General features: G+C 44.3%; 1 protein-coding gene across 2 annotated transcripts; it reads right to left on the bottom strand.

Moving 5' to 3' along the window:
- Positions 1-241: 241 nt before the first annotated feature.
- Positions 242-20943, bottom strand: WDR5 (WD repeat domain 5). 2 transcript variants are annotated; one of them, XM_048823009.2, is made up of 15 exons: positions 20829-20937; positions 18874-19030; positions 17559-17746; positions 15931-16039; positions 14388-14461; positions 12904-12993; positions 12340-12429; positions 11305-11388; positions 9212-9267; positions 8963-9009; positions 7303-7378; positions 6030-6063; positions 5463-5537; positions 4197-4284; positions 242-3077 (listed from the first exon to the last, which is right to left on the bottom strand). In XM_048823009.2, the coding sequence occupies exons 3-15, from the start codon at positions 17637-17639 to the stop codon at positions 2977-2979; spliced, it is 1005 nt and encodes a 334-aa protein (XP_048678966.1). In that variant the 5' UTR covers positions 17640-17746; positions 18874-19030; positions 20829-20937; the 3' UTR covers positions 242-2976. The 2 variants fall into 2 exon arrangements, with proteins under 2 accessions (XP_048678966.1, XP_048678967.1); XM_048823010.2 differs by lacking the exon at positions 18874-19030 and having other exon boundaries at positions 20829-20943.
- Positions 20944-21111: the final 168 nt, after the last annotated feature.

Below are 21111 nucleotides of genomic sequence, written 5' to 3'. Positions count from 1 at the left end.
AGACTACTATCCAAGGAGGAGGAAGTTATCCCTTTTATTACTTAGTTTAGCCACTCTGGGCTGGCAGCACTGGGCAGAATCCCACTGAATAAACAGAAGCCCTTGCTGGAGAAACTGCTTGTTGCATGTGAATCCCCTCACATGCAAACAATCGGCCAGCAAGCCATACACCCAGGCTGAATCAGTTGTCTTGAAACTAATAGGTATTTACGGTAGTGAGTTAAAAGACATTGACTCAACATTTGGAAATAGCGTTTAATGGTGTAGGTTTAGCAGGTAGAATGCAATCGGAACATGACAAGCCTTTTCGCCAGGCGTGGATGTTACTGTCCATAGCACAAAAACCAGGAGTTTTATTTCAAGAACCTTAAGAAATCACATTTGGCACCTTACAGGAACAGAATCTCACATGAGGATTCTTGTTACATGGTGTTACTGATACAAATGGCAATTCAAAAGTGGGGGGAAATCTAACTAGGGACATAGTGCTCCCTCGTTGGCTGCAGTGAGAAAACAAACACAGAAGTAGTAAGGATGGCTTGGCAGCCAGTTTGGTACAGCCCAACTTGACCCCTATATTTATGCAGGAAAAAATATTGACCTTAAATGTCTCCTCATACTAGATGGTACAAATTAAAATATGTAGCTTCAATCTGAACAAGGAGTGGAGAAGCTAGTAAGCCACATGCCAACACCACCAAGTGTTTCAGATTCGGGCCCACTCTGCATCAGGTTGTTTCCACTGGTCCGCAGTGTGTTAGGTTCTTCACTGAAGCACCTGACTATTGAGAAAGCCTGTTAAAAAACTATTCCCACTTATTAAATAAAAAAGGACTACATAAAAAAAAAATTGACAGATTTATTTTAGGGGTAGAGGCCCTGATTATTCAGAAAATTCCATTATTAGCAGACTCTCTTATAAACCTCATCAGTCAAGAGATTGTTCTGCAGCTGTTTTCCAAGAGTGTCATGCTTACACATGGGATTCACTTTATTTACCAGAAAGCCAGCTCATGTGTAGCTGAATTCTAAAGCAACTTTTGCAGGTGCACACTTTGTACTGGGAAGTTAATACACTTAAGGTGTTAAGCATCAGTTTCCACAGCTCTCTCCCCTTCAGATTATCCACACTTAGAGATAAGTTGCTTCATTCTATTTCTTTAAGTGCCCTGTACCCTCTTGCACTATTGCTTGGCAGAGGCAATCATCAATATGGTTAAAACTCTCTGCCTTTCACTACTAACTGAAAAATCCCTTCTCATGGGAAACACAAGGAGTTTGCACAACTTATTTGAAAGTTTAAGAGTCGATGCAAAAATGGGGCTGCCAGAATTGGGCACTTTTGCCTCCACAAGAGCAGATAGTGCAAAGTCAGAAGGAACACCCTAGGCAAAAGAAAAAAAAAATCTCACATTTTCTGACCCACCAAGGTTTGGTTTCAGATGAGTCTTGTTTTATGGCAGTTGTTTGCCTGTTTTTGGCTACTAGGCTTTTTTGTTGCAAATGGTTAAGACTAACCTCCAGCTAGTTCTCAAAAGCCAACGCCGGTTGGAAGATGCAGTAATCCTTTAACCCAACAATTATTTAGCATTTGAGACTTTTGCTCCCCCTATAGATAGGACAGCAGACTGGCCAGAATTCTTTTCACCTTAGGTAAGAGTCCAGTCCACTGTGATAGTTTACACGTGTTGCCTCAAGCTGAGGACTCCTTCCACATAACTGTCTGCTGGCTTCTTTAAAGTGCATCTGGACTGGAGTTATGCTCATCATCTCTTCCCTCCATAAAATGGACTCTTACCAGATCACTGACCCCAGTATTTTATAAGAGGGGCTAAACTTCTACAGCAGAAGTGGGCTGCAAAAAAAAAAAAAAAGTTGGTTTTGGAGGAAGCCTTGTGAGCGGAAGGGACGCGGACACTTCACATTAGTGCACTCTCACCACCAGCGTACATGTAAAATCCCACCTTTTTATTATGGCATATGGTTCTGGTTTGGATGTGTCAATACCACACAAGTGTGACAAAAAAGGGGAAAAGACATAGTGACGCTGAAATAGTTACAGAGTCATGCTATTAGCAACACAGGTTGATACGATGGATTTCCAAGATACAAAATTGTTGGGGGGGGGTTCCTACACTGAAGTAACTTTACAATATTTTGTGAACTCACTTTTTTTTCCAGTAGAGAGAAAAAAAAAGGTAAAATATGCTGAGAACAACTACAAGCAGGAATCGCTTTAATGGTTAACAGGGAAAAGAAAAAAACGCTGCAACTTTGTTCTATGACAGCATCTATTAAACACACGTAATGAGGGGTCAGCAACTACACAGAAGTAAGAGCAGATATTCACCACAGGAGTCTGGAGCTGGGGCAGGAAAGGGAACTCTGGAACTGGATGGTTTTATTTGGTCACAAAGTTGGAGCTGAGTGTTTAAAATGAGGCATCCTTAAAGATGCAGCACTCCTATTCAAAACAATAGACACTTCTGATAGACTAGAACCTACCGGTCTGCAATAAAAAAAATAAAAATTAGACATTTTAAAAAAAAACCCAAGTATTTCTAGTATTATGACTTAACTTACTGGTACAAAACAGACCGACAGCTCCTTAAGCAGCAACAAGACAGCCAAGGAGCAGTGCCACCTTCACCACAAAGTACAGTATCTCTGGGGCTTCCAATTCAAGGCTGATACTCCTAATACGATGTTAGAAGGATCCGTTTGTCTGCCAAGGTTTCAGGCACGAAAAGGAGAGACTGCTTGCTTTTTTCCACCACACTGCCCGGCTCTAACAACAAGCTAAGACATTCTCTTTGGGTCAAGACTAACAGAAACCGCTTTCTCAAATATTCTTCAGGTTTCCTGCCAACCTGGGTTTTATCTCATTATAATTCTCATGGGGGTGGGGAGGGGGGATTTAAAAAAAACACAAACCCACAATTTTCCTGGCAGTCTCTAAAGTGATACTGAAAGTGTTTAACAGTCACTCTTCCACAGTTTAATTGTTTTGTCGTTTTCTAGTGCCGCTGATGCAATGATGTTTTCTGTCGGGTGACAAGCTGTTGAGATCACAACATCTAAATAAAAGGAGAGACACAGATATCATTTATACCAGTCCAAGCTGCTTTGGTTCAGAGCAGGTATTTTCAGCTCAAGTGTGCACAGTTGCCCCATCGTAAGACATGGCCAGGTTCTCTCGCTACAGCAGATACTGACAATTGAGTATGATGATTTATGAATACAAATGTTAGTGGGCCTACCCCAATTGTGAGTTTAATAGCTGGAAAGTAGGTAAAAGTTTATACGATATTACAACGGGCAGAACTTAGGGAACTATTTCACAGCAGTAACATAGGAAAGAACCAGAACCAGACCCAATGTTCTGACCACATTACACCAAGAAACCCTACGCATGCAAGTTAGGACAGATAAAAGCCCACTAAAGCAAAGGGCAGACAGTTGATTAAGCCACAAGTGCCCCAAACTCACGACTGAAAGCCCTGATCCTCCAAAGACTTACGCACACATGCTTCACTTTACCGATTGCAAACAGTCCCATTCGATGGGCACACTCGGTGCACAGGGTTAAGCAGGTGCATAAATCTGCATGATTTGGCCCTAAGACACTGATCATGCAAACACTTAAGCACGTGCATAATTCTATTCACAGGGGTCATGCCCCTGACTACTCATGTGAGTAAAACTGAGCATGTGCTTAAGCATTTGTAGGGGCAGGGGCTAAGTATTCAAAGCTCTTTGCAGATGGGGTCAGTGTTTCTAAAGATGCCTCAAGCTCACCCGGAACGCATCCTTGGACAAGTGCAGCTTTGGGAGGAGCCAATGGCCAAGGTTTTCCCCAAAGTGACTAATGAGTCAGGGTGCCTAACATCACATGACACTTGTGAAAATCTTGGCCAATTTCTTTCCATATAATTCAAGGAAAGAAATGTCTCTGATAGGACAATAATTCTGGTAAAAATGCCCATCAAGTGTCAGGGAAAACACACCATGGGTCCTAATCATGCCCCATTCAGACAGATTTTTATACTAATCTCATCTATCAAATTCTGAACAAAAACACTAAACAGACATTTTCCAATTCACAGCATCAAATTAACCTTAAACGCTATGTGCTCGTTATTTATTCAGTTAAGGAATGCTTAATCAAGATCAGTGTACCAAAAGCAGATTCACACCTGTGTGTCCCTGTAATTTCTGTACAATCTCTTTTGTTTGGAGGTTCCAAATATAAACCAGGTTGTCCTCTGAACCAGACACAATCCACTGGAAAAGATGCAGAGGGAAATAGTTATTGAAGTGCCATTCTAGTCTTTCCTGCCACCCCAGCTTTAATTGCTATTTCCTCTATATAGGTTCATATACCACCCTCATCACCATAGCACTTGAGTGCCTTCCAGTTGTGCATTAAGCAACGTGGCTATCATCAGTCATGTGTGGTTCATTCTCCCTTCTCTCACTCACTCACACACCCCGGCGAGGAGAACTGTGGTGTGTGCAGTAGAGTGTTTTGTTTCAGTAGGCCTTGGGGTTTGTTTTCATATGTCCACGTTGTTCTGTCTTAATCATAATATCTAGCTCTTCTGCAGTGCTTTTCATAAGTGGTTCTCAAAGCACTTCACAGAGGTAGATATCATTATTCCCATTTTACAGACGGGGACATTGAGGCACAGAGCCAGGAGGAGAGGGAGGAGGATGTAACTTGTCCAAGATCACTCAGCAGGCCAGTGGCAGAGAGAGAAATAGAACCCAGGTCTCTTGAATCCTGGCCCAATGCTCCTTCCACTAGGCCATGCCAAAGGCCAGCAAGGCTAGTTGAAGAAGTGGCCTTAGCCCTCAAAGCAGAAGGTGGTGAGGGTTAAAGATGGATCTTAGTCCTTGAGGGAATCTCAGAGCGGCCCCTCAAGAAAGTTCCACCTCCTGCACAGGGATGCTGTGGTCCTAGAGCCAGCATCTCAACCAAGGCAACTCACCATCTGTAACAGGCAAGTGCTGGAGTATGAACTAATAATATGGCTGCTCATCACTGAGGTTTTCCCTGTGTTACTGGGGTAGATGACACCTGGCACAGTTCGAAGCACTGAGTCTACACTGCCACCTGTGGCAAACAGGTACCCTGGAGCACCCACACAGCTGAATGGAGTTTCCTAAAACTTTCCCCAAAATGGTCCCTTTCGACCAAGCCCCCAGCAAGTAAAGTTTCCAGGAGATTGAAACCTTGGGACCATTGCTTCTATTAGAATCCCTTCTCATTGCTTGGAAGTTTGCAACATTAACTGTAGCACTTGTTATACTGGGCTCCCCCCAGGGTGAAAACAGTTTTGCACTAAGGGCAAGTCAGCTATTTATAGGCCCAGAGAGATTTGCATCATCTCCTTAATTTTGATGAAAAATAAATCCTCAAATGCACCCACATCACTAAAAGCAGCTCAGTAATCACCAACCTTTCCACCAGTGACGGAGAAATTTGCAAAGATGCAGTATTTCTCATTCTTGTGACCTGTGTACGTCTTCAGGCACTGGAAGTGAAGAGCCAAAAGGCAAAAAACCATAAGCGCAGCTGGCAATGAGATATCTAGCAGTCAAGGACAAACTCCCTTTGCAGGGTAGACTAAATATATCTGTGCACATTTCCCACTCCATCAACTTGTCCAAAGGATGCAGAGGGCATCTCTGCCCTAGAATGCTAAACAATCACTTCGCTGGGGGGAGGGGGCAGGGGGGGTGGCAAATGACCCCAATTTGTCACTTCCACCCACAGAAAGAACAAGGCAAGAACAATTTACCAGTTCAAGAAACACAGAATTTAGTGTCTCTGGGCATCAAAAAAATGTAAAGGAACTTTTTAAATTATCCCATTTAGTCCACTACTCTAGAACAAGGGCTGTAACAAATATTATTTATAGTAATTATATTGTACAGATGACAGAACAAGTTTAACCTTATGTGAAACCATCCAAAGCAGGCTACAAACCTAGCTAGGACTTTATAGTAAGAGATTGTGACTGTACCTTTCCTTTGCTATAGTCCCAAAGTTTCAGTGTGCTAGAGAACAAAAAGGAGAACAAGGACTTTAGGCTTTGTGTTATTTCACCAGTCATGATTTCTTGGTACATAAAAGTTTTTCCATACTAGAGCTTCCCAGAGTCTACATTACTCATTCTAGTCCAGCTTGGGAATGCAGAGTTTCAGCTAACCCAACAAGAATTAGATTTTATTTATATGCCATTTGTATTCTCCTCTGTGAAAAAAATACGGAGCAAGTCTTTAAGAATGCATTTTGTCAAGTCCTTTTTTCTTCATACATGAAGAGATGCAATGATGAGGTATGTGACCAACAGAGTTGAAAATCGTCATTCAGTTCCTTTCGTCCCCCACATTTTGAGCTAACACATACTGCAAGATACAGATTTTGGACCAAGCAAAACCAAGCCAGAACCACACACTGTCCTGCATCTAGGTAGTTACAGGGATTGCATAATGGGATGACAGCTTTTAAATCAGTCAGTAGTAGGCAAGAAAGAGATAATGTTCAAATTCTATTTGGTAACCTAAATGAAATTAGCCACTGGTTTCAGACAGATGTGTGTCTTTCACACACACAAAAGAAAACACAAAAACCCCACCCATATTGAAGTACGAGGCAACAATGTTGACTCCCCTGCTCTGGCTTGCAAAATAGCCTTAATTTAAGGTTTCCTTGCATTCACCGTATGAAAAGAGAAGGAACAATCCTGTAATGTCTTTTATAAGACGACATTCATAGATAACTAGCTCATCACCCTGGGACTTAGGGATGGGAACGTCTCATTACAGCAGCAGCAATTAATACAAGGGTGGAGAAGAGAGAGTGGCTGGTTCTTGGTAGCAGTAGCACTGGAAATACTCCAGTTGGAGAACTCTCAATAGAACCAAACCCCCTGCATAGCTTTTCTGCTTTGTATGCACAGCTATTTGAGCACTGCTGCCTTTGAGAGCGAGAGGGAGACTCACAGCCTTTCATGGTGTTCCAACAAGAGAACCATTCGATCAAGGAACTACTTCATGATGAAGGCTCTGAAAAGACGCAAAGCTAAGAGTGCACGGGGGTATGGCAACCTCAGTGCTAAGACTGCCAATAGCATAAACTTTGCTGACGTTCTGACCATATAATTCCCAGAGGACTCGATTATAGAAGTGTGACGGTAGGTATGAGTTTACCCATCGTAAGAATATTACAAAAGCAACCTTTTTTATGCTATTGAAGGTGATGAATGCACTTTAAATGTGTTTTTTAATACCTACTTGTCCAGAGTTGCTGCGAGTATGTATTTGCCATTTGGAGAGAATTTCACAAAAGACACAGGAGGGTTATCATCATCTGTGTTGGAAACACAAGAGTGTTATGCAGAATATGGTGAAATATTTCTCTCATGGACAAAGAATTTCTTGTGACAAAACAGACCTACCGCAGATTAGAAAAGCCAACTTCAAGATTAGTTTAGTTACGTTTTTGTTTAGCTACCATTTTATACTTCAAGCAAACTGATGGGAGATACAGGAAAGTGGTAACGTGAAATAGTTCAAGAGGAAGAATATTTGGTTTACTAGCATTTTATTATTACATAATCATCCAACCTTCCCACTGCATCAACCCTCCCTATAGTCCAGAACGTGGCTGTAAAAATCATAAGTAAGGCCCTACTTCATTTGTGATATTGCAGAACATGCAATATTGGGCTTCCACCACAGTTTTCATTTTAATTAGCTTATTTTGCACAGTCCACAATTTTGCATGTGTTTTGAGTATGCAAATAGTACCGCACTAACATTTGATGCCTGTAAAATCTTAAAAGCTAAAATGATTGGATTCAATTTCTACAGCGTTTGTTTTAAGACTTTTAGTCTTCGGAATTTTAGTCACTGAATTTTTAGATCGTATCAGTCACTTTTTTAAAAAAAGGACTGTAATACCGTTGCAGCAAAATGTCTGGTTATCAAAAAAAATAACTGGCATAACATAATGCTTGAATGTTTAGATCATTCCAGTCATATTTTTTCTTAAATAAATAGGTCTTTTGCCAGAAGCTGGGAATGGGCGACAGGGGACGGATCACTCGATGATTCCCTGTTCTGTTCATTCCTTCTGAATCACCTGGCACTGGCCACTGTCGGAAGACAGGATACTGGGCTAGATGGACCCTTGGTCTGACCCAGTATGGCTATTCTTAAGTCTACTCTGGCTTTTCCAAATTACCACAATGAATAAAGGTCCATTATTACATTTCTGCAATTTTCTATGTCTTGTCCACAACTATTTGAAGATCATCCCAAGATTAGGGTCTTAGTCATAAAACCATTTCACTGAGACACACCCTACTGCTAAAGTACGTCCATTGTGAACACGAGAAGGTGCAGTTTTGCCTATGTCACTTCATGTTAACACTAGAGTCTGGTAATCAAAGGCATGACATGCACTGTTCAACAGGCTGCCCATTGTCTTAAGAAGGGCATCAGTTCTCAAATACCCACAACCCTAAATTGTAAACACATTTAGTCTTCTCCCACTGCCATGTGCTATTGCACTCGAGTATGTAGCTACCATTTCTGAAAGTGAAATAAGACTTACTTTTGCCACAGCAGTTCCAAGCCATTGCACAGCCAAACATAATACAACAATGACTAGTGGAAAATCCTGTAGTAAGGTACTTAGGTTTATTGTCAGCACACACTAGGCTATATTCCAAGCCTAAGAAGGTTTCCTACGCATGTGAGAGGATATTTCCCCTAAAATCAACTGCAAGGATGGTTGTGTTTATACAGAGGACAGTGTAAGGAGAAGGAAAAGAAATCAAAGCCGAGAAAACCACCTAACAGCAGTCAAAGTCATGCTGGGTATTTCATATTCTAAACGATAATACAGCAGAGAGAATCAAGAACAACATACACACGTTTGCCTGCTTACCAATCAATGTTTTTAAGCACTGGCCTGATGCTGTATCCCAGATTCGACTATAACAAAAAAGAGACATGAGTCACTATTGTAGCTATGGAATGTATTATATCATCAACTTGTAAGTTTACATTTTAACCTCAAAGTTATGATATAAGAAGTGTAAAACTAAAAGAATCTACGTTTTTTAAGTTATTTTTATGTAAGGAGCCTAGAAGACTATGGCACATAATAAATGTTACTGAAGAAATAACCACTTACCAGAGACCGTCATAGCTACTTGACACTATCAGGGAACCATCACGATTAAAATGCACCTGTGGTTTTATATATGGGGGGAAAATAGCAGTATTCATGTTTCTGAAGAGCAAGCAGACACATTTGAAAATTATTTGTCTCCCAAGTACTACGTTGGGGCCCCATTGTCACACAACGAGTACACTGCGATTCATGCAGAGGGTATGGCAAGAATTCAACAACAACGTGATGATGGGCACAGAAAGTTCAGACATATCAGGATAAAAAAAGCACTCTGGGAATGTTACTGTCAGTCAGCATTGCAAAATTCTAATGCCTCACTTGCATCCACCTGGGTTTTTTTTCCCAGCTTGAATACAGACAGCTGCAGTTAATTCAGTTAGCAGGGTAATGGGTGGGCAAATAGATTGAGACTAGCTGGTAAGCTTTCATAACAATTACAGTAACTCCTCACTTAACGTCCTCCAGCTTAAGTTACGTCGCTGCTCAATGAGGGAACATGCTCGTTTAAAGTTGTGCACTGCTCCCTTATAACATCGTTTGGCTGCTTGCTCTGTCCACTGCATGTAAGATTTTTTTTTTGTGGAAGAGCAGCAACTTTACAAGGGTGCATTGTACACGTTCCTCTTCTCCGCTGCCTCCCCCTCCCTCCCAGCGCTTCCCCCACCGCCAAACAGCTGTTTGGCGGCACTTAGAACTTTCTGAGAGGGAGGGGGAGGAGTGGGGAAGCGCTGTGTCTCCACTCCTCCCCCTCCCTCCCAGAAAGCCCTAAGCGGGCAGGCTTAGGGTTTTCTTGGGGGCGGGGGAGGAGCGGGGATGCGGAGTGCTCCAGAGAGGAGGTGGAGTGGAAGTGGGAAGAGGTGGGCCTGGAGTGGAGCAGGGACGGGAAGAGGCAGGCCTGGAGCATCCCTCAGTGAAGTCGGCATCTGTTCTTCTCCGGGTAAGCTGCCACTGCTGCTGCAAAGGTGCTTCCTAGTGTTCTTGCCTGCAGCGGGCTGTGTCTGTGTGGGGTAAGCCAGGGGCACTTCCCAACCACAGTACAGTACAGTATATAAATGCCTTTCGTCTGCCCCAAAAAAATTTCCTTGGAACCTAACCTCCCGCATTTATATTAAATTTTATGGGAAAATTGGATTCGTTTTACATCATTTCACTTAAAGTTGCATTTTTCAGAAACATAACTACAACGTTAAGTGAGGAGTTACTGTAATAGACTGTTTTAAGAGGCCTCTTAAAACATTAAGACCTGAACTGATTCACTGCTCCAGTGCCGTGAAGAACTTTGCTAACAGTAGCAAGACCATACTAGAAGAGTGCATTAGTTATATGCACGCCTCAGTCGGGTCAATTTATTTTCTTCAGTCACCCATGAGCTTCCCGCAAAACCCCAGTAAAGTGAATTTTAAATAGCAAATATTTAAACACACCCATGAGGGTTGTGAGGAGGGAGTTTGTAAGATCACACACATTTCTGGTAAGCATTGTGGACTATACTCCATTTTAATATCAGATCCATGTGTTCAGAGCAGCCACAGCTCAAAATGTCTGAAGCTTAGAATTCTCTCACCTCTGCTTTCATTTTATAACATTTCATCTCTGTTAAGAGCTGCACACCTTCTGTTTTCCTTACTGTGAATGGATTCTTTTTTTTTTTTTACGTTTTATTCATGTTCATCCACTAAATGGATGAGATTTTAAATGCAGTTTATTTTGAAGTTCTCTCATTCTACCTCCTGAAGTGGTTTAGAATAATGAGAAAGTTATGGAGAAACCCAGAGGTACAGCAAATTCAGATTTTCATTGAGCAGACTGGAGTAGCCCCACCCAACCTGCGCTTTTATAGCAGATGCTGCCTGTCATAATGCCCAGAGGCAGAATCCATTCTGGGGTTCAAGTGGTAAGTATGGGTCACTGGCATCTCCATGTTCATTAATACCCTTACAAGTCATCACATGGCATTTATCACACTGTGTCCCTCACCAAGGGGCAGATAAAGAGTAACAGTGAGACACTGCTCCCTTCTTTGCAAAAGGGGAAAAAGCCCTGCTAGATGCAGGCAAACATGTCAGCATGTTAATGTATCTGAAGGCACTTACAGCTGAAACTGGGTCAGAATGCGCAGGCAGTGTCTTGAGGCACTTCCCTGTTTTCACATCCCATATCCGCACACTTTCATCAAACTGAAAATCAGAGGACAAATTCACACAGTGATTTTCAAATGCACTCACTCCCCAGCCATACCGCCCAGCCTGCATGAACGGATTAACAGGTTTGATCAGGGAGGGGAGAGAAATATGCATGACTACATTCCTCAAGCATCCAGACTTATTTCTGCTTGGGAGCACCCAAGATTTTAATGGAATTCCTCTTCACTGCTAGTCACTGAGCACTGTTCACTTAGCATGGGGATCTTCAAAGGAGTTCAATCCTAACCTTCATGGACCTTTGATGCCAATCGCAAGGAGCTCTGTGAATTTTAAGCTCAAATATTCATGCAAGGAAGCTAGTATTTATCCCTAGCTTACAGAAAAGGTAATTCAGGTTTAATGACTTGCTCAAGGTGACACAGCGAGCTGGAAGAAACGTGAGAGGAGAACCCGAGAGTCCTATTCCCAGTCCCTTCACAAGCCACGTGCATAAGGCTTCCGAGCTGCAGAGCAAGCTGTTGAAATGGTCATGAAGCTACATTTCAGTGATGCCATGGTTTGCATGAAATAGTCAAATAATCCTTCAAAGAGATAAGGGTATCTTCCAGAGCAATCACAGAATCTGAACTATGAAGATACAAGGAGCTTCTATTTCCCAAGCTATTCATGCCGGAGCACCACTCAGTACTTAAGGAAGGCTTTGCACTGAAGTGAATGTAGATATGCTGACTGCTAGTGAAGCCAGAAATAACATCTGGAGCTAGACCTATAGCCAGCGCTTAGGGTGCTATGGGTGAAGCCCCAAACTTCTAAAGCTGGACTGAGGGCTTTGACTTTGGCTCAAGAGCCAACATAGTAGTGATGCTACCAACTCTCCCCTTTAAGACTTCATTTAATTACATGTTATGCATGGTAGAATTCAGATGGTCTAGACCTCTGCAGGGTGTATGGGACTTGTACTCCATTGAGAGTGTGTTCACTTACTGAGCCTGAAACAATGAGGTTGGACTGGGGGTTGAAGTTGCAGCAGAAGACATAGTTACTGTGCCCCTTCAGTGTCTTCAAACACTTGCCCTGAAATCAGATTTAAAATATTGTTAGAGTCAAATATACACACAGTAGATTTACCAGTAACTTCCCACACCTTCAAAGTTCCCATGGTGACCTGAATTCAGGACTAGTCATACTGTGATAAAGGGACAACGTCAGGTTAAATTTCTACCCCAAATCTAGGCTTCTATTAAAAAAAAAAAAAAAAAAAGTCCTTCAAGTTTTTATGGGACAGGAACCATTAAGCAAAACAGAAACAACGTGTTTCCAACCCCAACCCTGTCCCATTTTCATAGTGCATGAGAACCCGGCGGTTAAACTGATTAGAAACAAAAGTGAAATGAACTAGCTTATTTTAATTGCTAATACAGAAGGCAAGCAAGCTGCATCACTGGTGAAAAGTTAACAACAAATGTTCCATGTCAAGTTAGTCTTCTTCATTTTAAGATACCCCGAGAGAGGACTGGGGAGAAGAGAAAACTCAAGCCCCGCCCTTACCGAGCTCACATCCCAAATTTTGAGAGTTTTGTCATCGGAGGCAGAGACAAGAAGGTTGGAATCTGATGACCATGCTACATCAGAGATACCCTGAAACAAAGGAAAGCAATTTAACACTGAGCTTTGCTTGCTCATTCACTCCAGAACAGGCAAAGCATAGACAGTTTCATATCTGAAGCCAGAAAGAGAGAAAAGCAGGGTTACCTTAACTTTGCAAAGTCAGGATAGAAATGGATCACAGCAACTTCAACACCTCTTCCTCTTAACACAGGACAGCCAATGACTCCAGGAAGCTTTTAGCTTTGCTGAGCCTCGCATTGCAAGAGCATAGTGGTTTGTTCATCCAGAAGTTCTAGTTACTCTGGGACCTAGTCCTCTTTTTGAAGTTCATAAATAATAACTTATACATAGCTGGGTTAGATTCATTTGCTTCCCCCTCCCTGACGGCGGGCTTATCCCTACTGTCTGCCTGAAATGACCCAGAGTAAGATTTTCAAAAGCAGCCAAGTGACTTAGGAGCGTACGTCACGTTTTCAAAAGTGATTTAGGCAGCTAGGTCCTATTGACTTAGTGAGATTTAGGAGCCTGAGTCTCAGTAGAAGTGAACGGGACACAGCCATCGTCTAAGTCACTTTTGAAAACTGGACTTCAATACTTTGGAACGTATTCTTCATTTCCAAACATTAGATCTTATTTCCTGAATTTCAATGGGTAAAGCCATGAGAAATGTCAGGTTCCCTTTAAAAAAAATTTTTTTAAAGAAAGCACCATTCTGATCAAAATTTAAAGCAAATCATTACACTATGTAGTTTTCCTAGGTGGAAGCCCAGCTGTTCAAACAGGTAGTGTTAGTGCTCACGAAGGGAATGACTTTCACACTAGCTAAGCATTGTGAATGTAGATGCTTTATCAACAATCCACAGGTTTCCGCCCATCTCTCTCAATCCTGACCTGAAACATCCCCGTTATTCCAGGCCCGGGCCACCATCATCATCATACAGGGCTAGGATTATAACAGGGTTTAAAAAGACAATTGGATAAATTCATGGAGGTTAAGTCCATTAATGGCTATTAGCCAGATGGGTAAGGAATGGTGTCCCTAGCCTCTGTTTTTCAGAGGGTGGAGATGGATGGCAGGAGAGAGATCACTAGATCATTACCTGTTAGGTTCACTCCCTCTGGGGCACCTGGCATTGGCCACTGTCGGTGGACAGGATGCTGGGCTGGATGGACCTTTGGTCTGACCCACTATAGCCATTCTTATGTTGGGAGGGGGTTTGCCATAGGGACAAATAAACCCCGCCTCCAGATTAGACCAAACAATTTGCTTTCATATGAATTAAACCAATATACGAAGGCTTCTGGAGGTGAAAGCTAGCAAGTTAACCCATTATGCAAGCCCCAGATGCAATACTGAATTGCAATTGCGATCTGAAAGGACAGCTATTTAGACTGCAAAATATTCTTTAGCGTTCAGTACTTACCAGTTTGTGACCAGATATTGTTTTTTCAAACTTGCCATCATATGCTCCCCAAATTTTAATTAGTTTGTCAGCCGCTAAAAGAGAAAAGATTCCCAATTAGTAAACAAGCAGTACTAAAAATAGCTCCCTTAAGGAGCAAGAAGCGCATTGGCTACTTTTCTGCAAACACGTTACTGTTTTTACCCTCAAGCACAGACTTCAGTGCATAAGGTAGGGTGTAAACATTAAATCACAAAGTTTCACTGCAGGAGCTGAGATTACACATGCTGCCTTGAAAGTGAAGGGTCTCAAATAATTCAGTTCCAAAACTGGATCCACCGTAATTTATCTGACAAGCAGTGACCTTTGGTTTCTCATTTTGAAAATAAAAATGTCAATGAGAAAAAAGTTTCCATGCCACACAAGCCACTGAAACACTTCTGCCTCAGAGAAAGCAAAACTGATCCATAAATTGGGCCGACATTACTGCTCGTGAGAAACAAACCTGCTACCTGTTATCATGTTAGCTTGTGCTCTGTACAAGAGAAAGAGGTTGATATTTGCCAGATGTTAAAAGTTAGAGAACTGTCCAGGGAAGGAAGATAAATGAACTTCTAGAAGGTACTATGAAGAGTGAGAAGTTAATTTCTATGGAGAAAACTGCACACGTAAAGGCAGTCACAATAAAGTAAAAGACCAGAATCACTGCCCATTTCTAGAGGCCATGGTGATTTCAGTGGCCATCTCCATCACCTTCAGTCGTGTTCCTCTAAATTAATTCTTTCCTCTCCAATCCCCTTTGAATAACCAGTGCCCAAGTATGTGGTACTTGATTCAAAAGGAAGTTGTCAGGCAGTTGCAATGATCACCAAAGAAAAGGTTAAACGGATATCAAGGTGAGCTTTGAGTTCTAGGCAAAAAACTTGTCAAGTTCCTCCCTTCCCAAGTTTGTCAGTCTTGTACATTTCACCTGGCTACTTACAAGAAAGGAACAGGCAGACTCTCCAAGATGCTTTTATATTACAATGCCAATGGAGGGGAGGAAGAGCTGGGAGCCCTCTGGGTGAATCTCACCTCAATGCAGAGAATGCACACTGGTTGCTCATGCCAGGCAAGCCCCAATTTAAAGACTTAAGCCAAAGTTTAAGTGGTGCAAAGGGCTGCATGGGGCCCCTCTCTGCACGAGGATTAATTTCACATGTATCCACAATCAGTGTGTAACTCTGCATTGTTTTTTGTAAAGTGGCTCAGTAGCATAAGTTGAGCATCTCAAGCCCTTCAAGCCAGGCAGAGGAAGATTCAGCATATTGGACAACAGGACATAAAAGCAAACATTAAAGTGGGTCAAACTTTGGAACAGCCAGCTTTGAGTGTCCCTTTAAAAAACAAGCCATGTGGTTATATTCCCCCACCTTTTGATCATAAAAAAACATAAAAAACAAGCCATGTGGTTATATTCCCCCACCTTTTGCATTAAGATTAGCCATCTACCTGTCTCCCAACAGGAGGTTCACATGTGCACATTTCAGATAACGGGAAGGAATTAACGAAGACTAATACTTACAGGAACTGGCCAGCCACTCTCCATTGGGACTAAACTTTACTGACGAAACCGCCTTAGTGTGTCCTGCTAATGTGAACTTTAGAGCGTAGTTTGGTTTTACAGGTGCCGGCTGTAAGAAAGAATCACATGAGTAAGATGACCGGAGCTTTAATTCAGTGTTTCAGTTGTAACTGGGGTATCAAACTGAGTCACTATGCAGTGCTCTGCACTTGGATGGCAATCCAGATTTGATCCTTTATTTTTAAAAAATTTAAGTTCCTAGCCCTTATGTTTATGAAGGAAACCTGAGCCAGTAATGTCTTCCTGAGCCAACATAGAAACATGCTCAAACAATGGGTTAAATTCATCCTTGGTGTAACTCCAGCCAAGTCTGCTTTACCAGGAATGAAGCTGGCCCAAGAACTCTGAGAAGCGTGAACTGAGCCAATGATCTCAATGGAGTTACCTGCAAAGGATTTTTAAAAATCGGGGTTGTGCCTTTTTGCTTACAATTTAAAATGAAGACCTGAAAAGCTCCCCCATAATCACAACTTGTTTTCACCTTAACTATCAGCAATGTCAAATCCAACCTTCCCCGGTTTTCCTGAAAGACTTTTTGGGGAAGGAGTTTCAGAGGGGTGCTGCACATTCTCACACCCTTATTGGGATCATGGTCTTTAACAAAGACATCCTTTTTCTCCCAAATGTCCACAAGTATTGCAAGTGACTTCAAATTTTCAATCTGTTCCTCTCTCTATTGAGATAACAAATTCACCAGTTCTCCAGTCACCCTAGAGCTGTCCCATGGCCTGAACTGCTCATGCAGAACGCAATAAAATATTTTCTTGATAAGACTCTTTTAGGGTTTTTTAAAATATCACAAAACAGAAAAGGGTACAAGGCCATTTTTTTTTTACCTTTTGCAAGTCACCTTTACATACCAGCACTGGCTATTTCACTGGTGATCTTTTTAGCAGAAATATTCATCTACTCTGGGATTGTGGGAAGGCTTTGGTAGGATACCACAACATTCCCCCACAGTCTGACCCCAATTGTAATGATTGTGGAAATCATACTTAGCTGTAGAAATAATTAAAGAAACCAAACTTCTGACAGATCTCATAATTCCCTCATGGCTAACTGGAAACGCTGTTTATTATTTCAAGAAACTCTGACAGTGTCTCCCCATTTCTCAGCAAAGATTTAATACTAGTGTCACACCAATGTTTTAGTACTGTGATTACATTAGTTACAAAATATACTATGCCAAATTTATGAATACTCTGAAGTGTTACCATAAAACAAAATTTACACATTTTGTGATATATTCCCTTTAATGAATTTTGCAAACTACCAAAATTCTATAAGCCATCCTGGACCTCAGTTATGTATGTTACAAGTTACATTATCCACCTGCATCAAAACTAAGCTCTTTAGAGTAATGGCAGGAATCTTGTTGTCTGTCTTGTCCACAAAGCACTTAGCATATTCTTGGCTCTAAACAAAATTAGGAGAAATCCTAAACAATTCCTTTAATTCATGTAAGTTATTAAATACCCCAGTCCTATTTGTAAGTTTGTCAGTAAAAGATGCAAGTAACTTCCATGTGCACTGACAGGTGGAGATATCATTCTGAGATTTACACGCACCTTGGTCTGATTGGTTGAGGAGGAAGGAGTAGATTGTGTTTTGGTGGATTCTGCATCTGGTTTCTTCTCTTCTGTTGCCATGGTTCTCAAGCTAGCAAGTCAGATGTATGGTACTTGAAGCAATGAATGAATGTGCTGCTTCAAAAGGGAGCCTTTCACACCAAAAGAACTGCTCTAATAACACAAACCTATGAGAAAACAAAACTCCACTGTTAGCCATCAAGTAAATTATTTCAGCAGCTAGAAGAGAATTAACACAACAGTACGTCCTAACCATAATCCATGTTCCCAAATAACCAGTGAAAACACAAAGTTTCATGCCCATGACTTTGTACCATATGTAATGCTCCTCTCAACTCCCCTTCTTATAAGCTAAACTATAGAGCCTTTTGCTGGCCACATTATACTTGCTGTCCTTTTTCTCAGGTGCCAAACAACATTTAAACAGCTAAGCACATTACTGTTCCTGAGAGCTCTTTTCCGTGTAAACAATTGCTGTAGTTACCACAGGTTTGTTAGCCAGTGGCAAGGGAGGTGGTCCATGTGATGCGCTGAGAAGATGCGGTCTACAGAATACAAGTTTAAGAACCCCAGTTATGACCGATTACCACATTTTGCAAGGCTCCTCTGGCACCATATTCAGCAATCCCTAAGAATACAGCTGTGAGGATCTGGCGAGGGCAGTTTATTTCTCAGCACACTCCCTAAAATGCCATTAAAATTAAATAGTTCAAAAGCATAAGAGACAAAGATTTCAGTTCATGGAACAGATGCAAGCAATAGCCCTGGATGTCTTTCAGGCTGAATGACAGACACGATGCAAAACCTATGATAATGCAAAAAATGCAACAGGCATACCCAGAAATCAAAAACCTATTAGCTTCCTCTGCGCTCTTAATTCACCCTTTTCAACCAAGGGTTGCCTCCTTAACTGCATTTCAGAACAGCAAATCACACTCGTTTCTGCCGTATACTTGGAAGATGTTTCACCTGATTAAGAGCCAGCCTTGTAGTAGTCTCAACAGACTCGCCCTGTGAAACAAAACCTGTAACTGCTGTGCCAATGTTCTGCAATCAGGGCTTACACTGCAGAGGGAATAACCTCTACTGCAGCCCAAGTAGATTTCAGCCTGGCAATGGAAAATACCTCTGACACATACAGTAAGACTTTGTCTTTAGGAAAAAATTATTAGTGTAATTTTCCCCACTGTTGCTACCACCAGTTCTGTTCTGCTGATAGGAACTGTATTTGAAGTGACTGGTAGTGTTTTAAGCATCATATCATCCTTGGGGGGGCCATGCAGCATGGTATTACCTGTGTCTTATCTACACTAGAGTTCTCTTCGGTGGAGATGAGCCACTGGTAAGAAATTTGGAAGAGATCTTTGGAAACTGTACGTCAGCTTTTCAATGCGTGGCTCTGTTTAGGACAACGTTATTCATCATTCAGCACAGGAACAAGAGGCAGCTTTCTGCACCAAACAGTAGAAACAGCAATATTCAGTCCAGGTTTCCTGAATGGCAACTGGCTGATGACAATATGGCTAAGATTGAGCTCATGAAGAGACTTATTCCCAGCCCAAATCTTTAATGCTTAAAGCTTCAGCCTGCTGGAGAGGGTGTAAGCTCTACTTCCGTACTGGTGCCAGTCCAACATCCAGTCACCTACAGAAGCCTGGGCACCCAGGATGAGACACACCCACTGTTCTCCATGTCATGAATGGTAAGGGCCAGGATCAAGGGATGCAAGTAACATGGGCCACACAAGCAACCCAGAACCAGTGCACAGAAGGTGGTGAGGGGAGAAAGGAATAATGCATGCCCCCTATAGAGGCTATAAAGCATGTGAACCAAGGAAGGGAAAGGTTTGTGCATGCAAAGCTAGATACAGATTATTGGAGCTAGAGAGGACAGCAGATCCATACACCCTGGGCACGGACTGATGCATGCCCCAGCCTAGCATAGGAGCCGGGGGGGGGGGGGGGCTGGGGCATTCCCCCAACCCCTGCAAGCGAGCTAGGGAGGAGGCAGATCCATGCCCCCACACACATGGAAGTTAGAGAGGTGCACATCCATACACCCTGGGCAGATCCAAGCACCCCCTAGGAGTCCTCTGGAGGAGGCAGGTACATGCACCTCCCCCCAGGGATGCTAGGGAGGGACCAGGGCTGGGGCATGCCCCACACACATGGAAGCTAGGGAGGGGGCAGGTCCATGCAGCCCCCCCCCAGGGGTGCTAGGGAGGGGCCAGGGGCTGGAGCATGCCCCACACACATGGAAGCTAGGGAGGGGGCAGGTCCATGCAGCCCCCCCCCCCGGGGTGCTAGGGAGGGGCCAGGGCTGGGGCATGCCCCACACACGTGGAAGCTAGGGAGGGGGCAGGTCCATGCAGCCCCCCCCAGGGGTGCTAGGGAGGGGCCAGGGGCTGGAGCATGCCCCACACACGTGGAAGCTAGGGAGGGGGCAGGTTCATGCAGCCCCCCCCCCAGGGGTGCTAGGGAGGGGCCAGGGCTGGGGCATGCCCCACACACGTGGAAGCTAGGGAGGGGGCAGGTCCATGCAGGCCCCCCCCCCAGGGGTGCTAGGGAGGGGCCAGGGCTGGGGCATGCCCCACACACGGAAGCTAGGGAGGGGGCAGGTCCATGCAGCGCCCCCCCCCGGGGTGCTAGGGAGGGGCCAGGGCTGGGGCATGCCCCACACACGTGGAAGCTAGGGAGGGGGCAGGTCCATGCAGCCCCCCCCAGGGGTGCTAGGGAGGGGCCAGGGGCTGGAGCATGCCCCACACACGTGGAAGCTAGGGAGGGGGCAGGTCCATGCAGCCCCCCCCAGGGGTGCTAGGGAGGGGCCAGGGCTAGGGCATGCCCCACACACGTGGAAGCTAGGGAGGGGGCAGGTCCATGCAGCCCCCCCCAGGGGTGCTAGGGAGGGGCCAGGGGCCAGAGCATGCCCCACACACACGGAAGCTAGGGAGGGGGCAGGTCCATGCAGCCCCCCCCAGGGGTGCTAGGGAGGGGCCAGGGCTGGGGCATGCCCCACACACGTGGAAGCTAGGGAGGGGGCAGGTCCATGCAGCCCGGGGGCGGGGGGCGGTGCACGCACACATACCCCCCCCCCCGCGGGCAGGTCCCCGGGAGGAGGCAGAGCCCGGCGCATGCCCCGCGGGTCCGGGCGGGGAGGGGACCGCGGGGCCCGGGCCGCGAGGCGGCGGCTGGCGCGTGCCCGCCAGGAGCGGGCGGGGGGGAGGGGCCCCGGCCCCGTTCAGTCACTTACCGGGGGGGCGGGGCGCCGCCTCCTCCTCGGCGGGGAGCAGGGCCGGGGAGGGGGGAAGCGGCGGCACCTCCGTAGCCGCCAGGCGGGGGAATGTGCGGTGGCGCATGCGCGAAGGGCGGGGGGGACGGGACAGCACAATGCCGCTCTCTCCTGGGGACGCTACGGCGAGGCAGAAGGGACAGAAACAGGGGCAGGCCGGGTCGAGTGGCAACGCCTTAAAGGGCCAGAAGCCTTCTCTGGGTGAATAGTCGGCGGCGGGGGACTAGGTGTGGCTGGGTGGAAA

The sequence above is a fragment of the Caretta caretta genome, chromosome 16, assembly GCF_965140235.1.
Source record: "Caretta caretta isolate rCarCar2 chromosome 16, rCarCar1.hap1, whole genome shotgun sequence".
Taxonomy (NCBI): domain Eukaryota; kingdom Metazoa; phylum Chordata; order Testudines; family Cheloniidae; genus Caretta; species Caretta caretta.
The sequence above is the reverse complement of the archived record's forward strand: the minus strand, read 5'-3'. Positions and strand labels throughout refer to the sequence as shown.

Bases quoted from the DNA above. Each gene is read 5' to 3' on its own strand.
- WDR5 (XM_048823010.2), bottom strand. From the start codon at position 17,639: ATGGCAACAGAAGAGAAGAAACCAGATGCAGAATCCACCAAAACACAA. The intron at 9,010-9,211 runs GTAAGTGGTTAT...TTTTTGTTATAG, and splicing joins AGTAGCTATGACGGTCTCTG to TCGAATCTGGGATACAGCAT. The intron at 6,064-7,302 runs GTAGGTATTAAA...TTTGTTCTCTAG, and splicing joins CTCGCAGCAACTCTGGACAA to CACACTGAAACTTTGGGACT.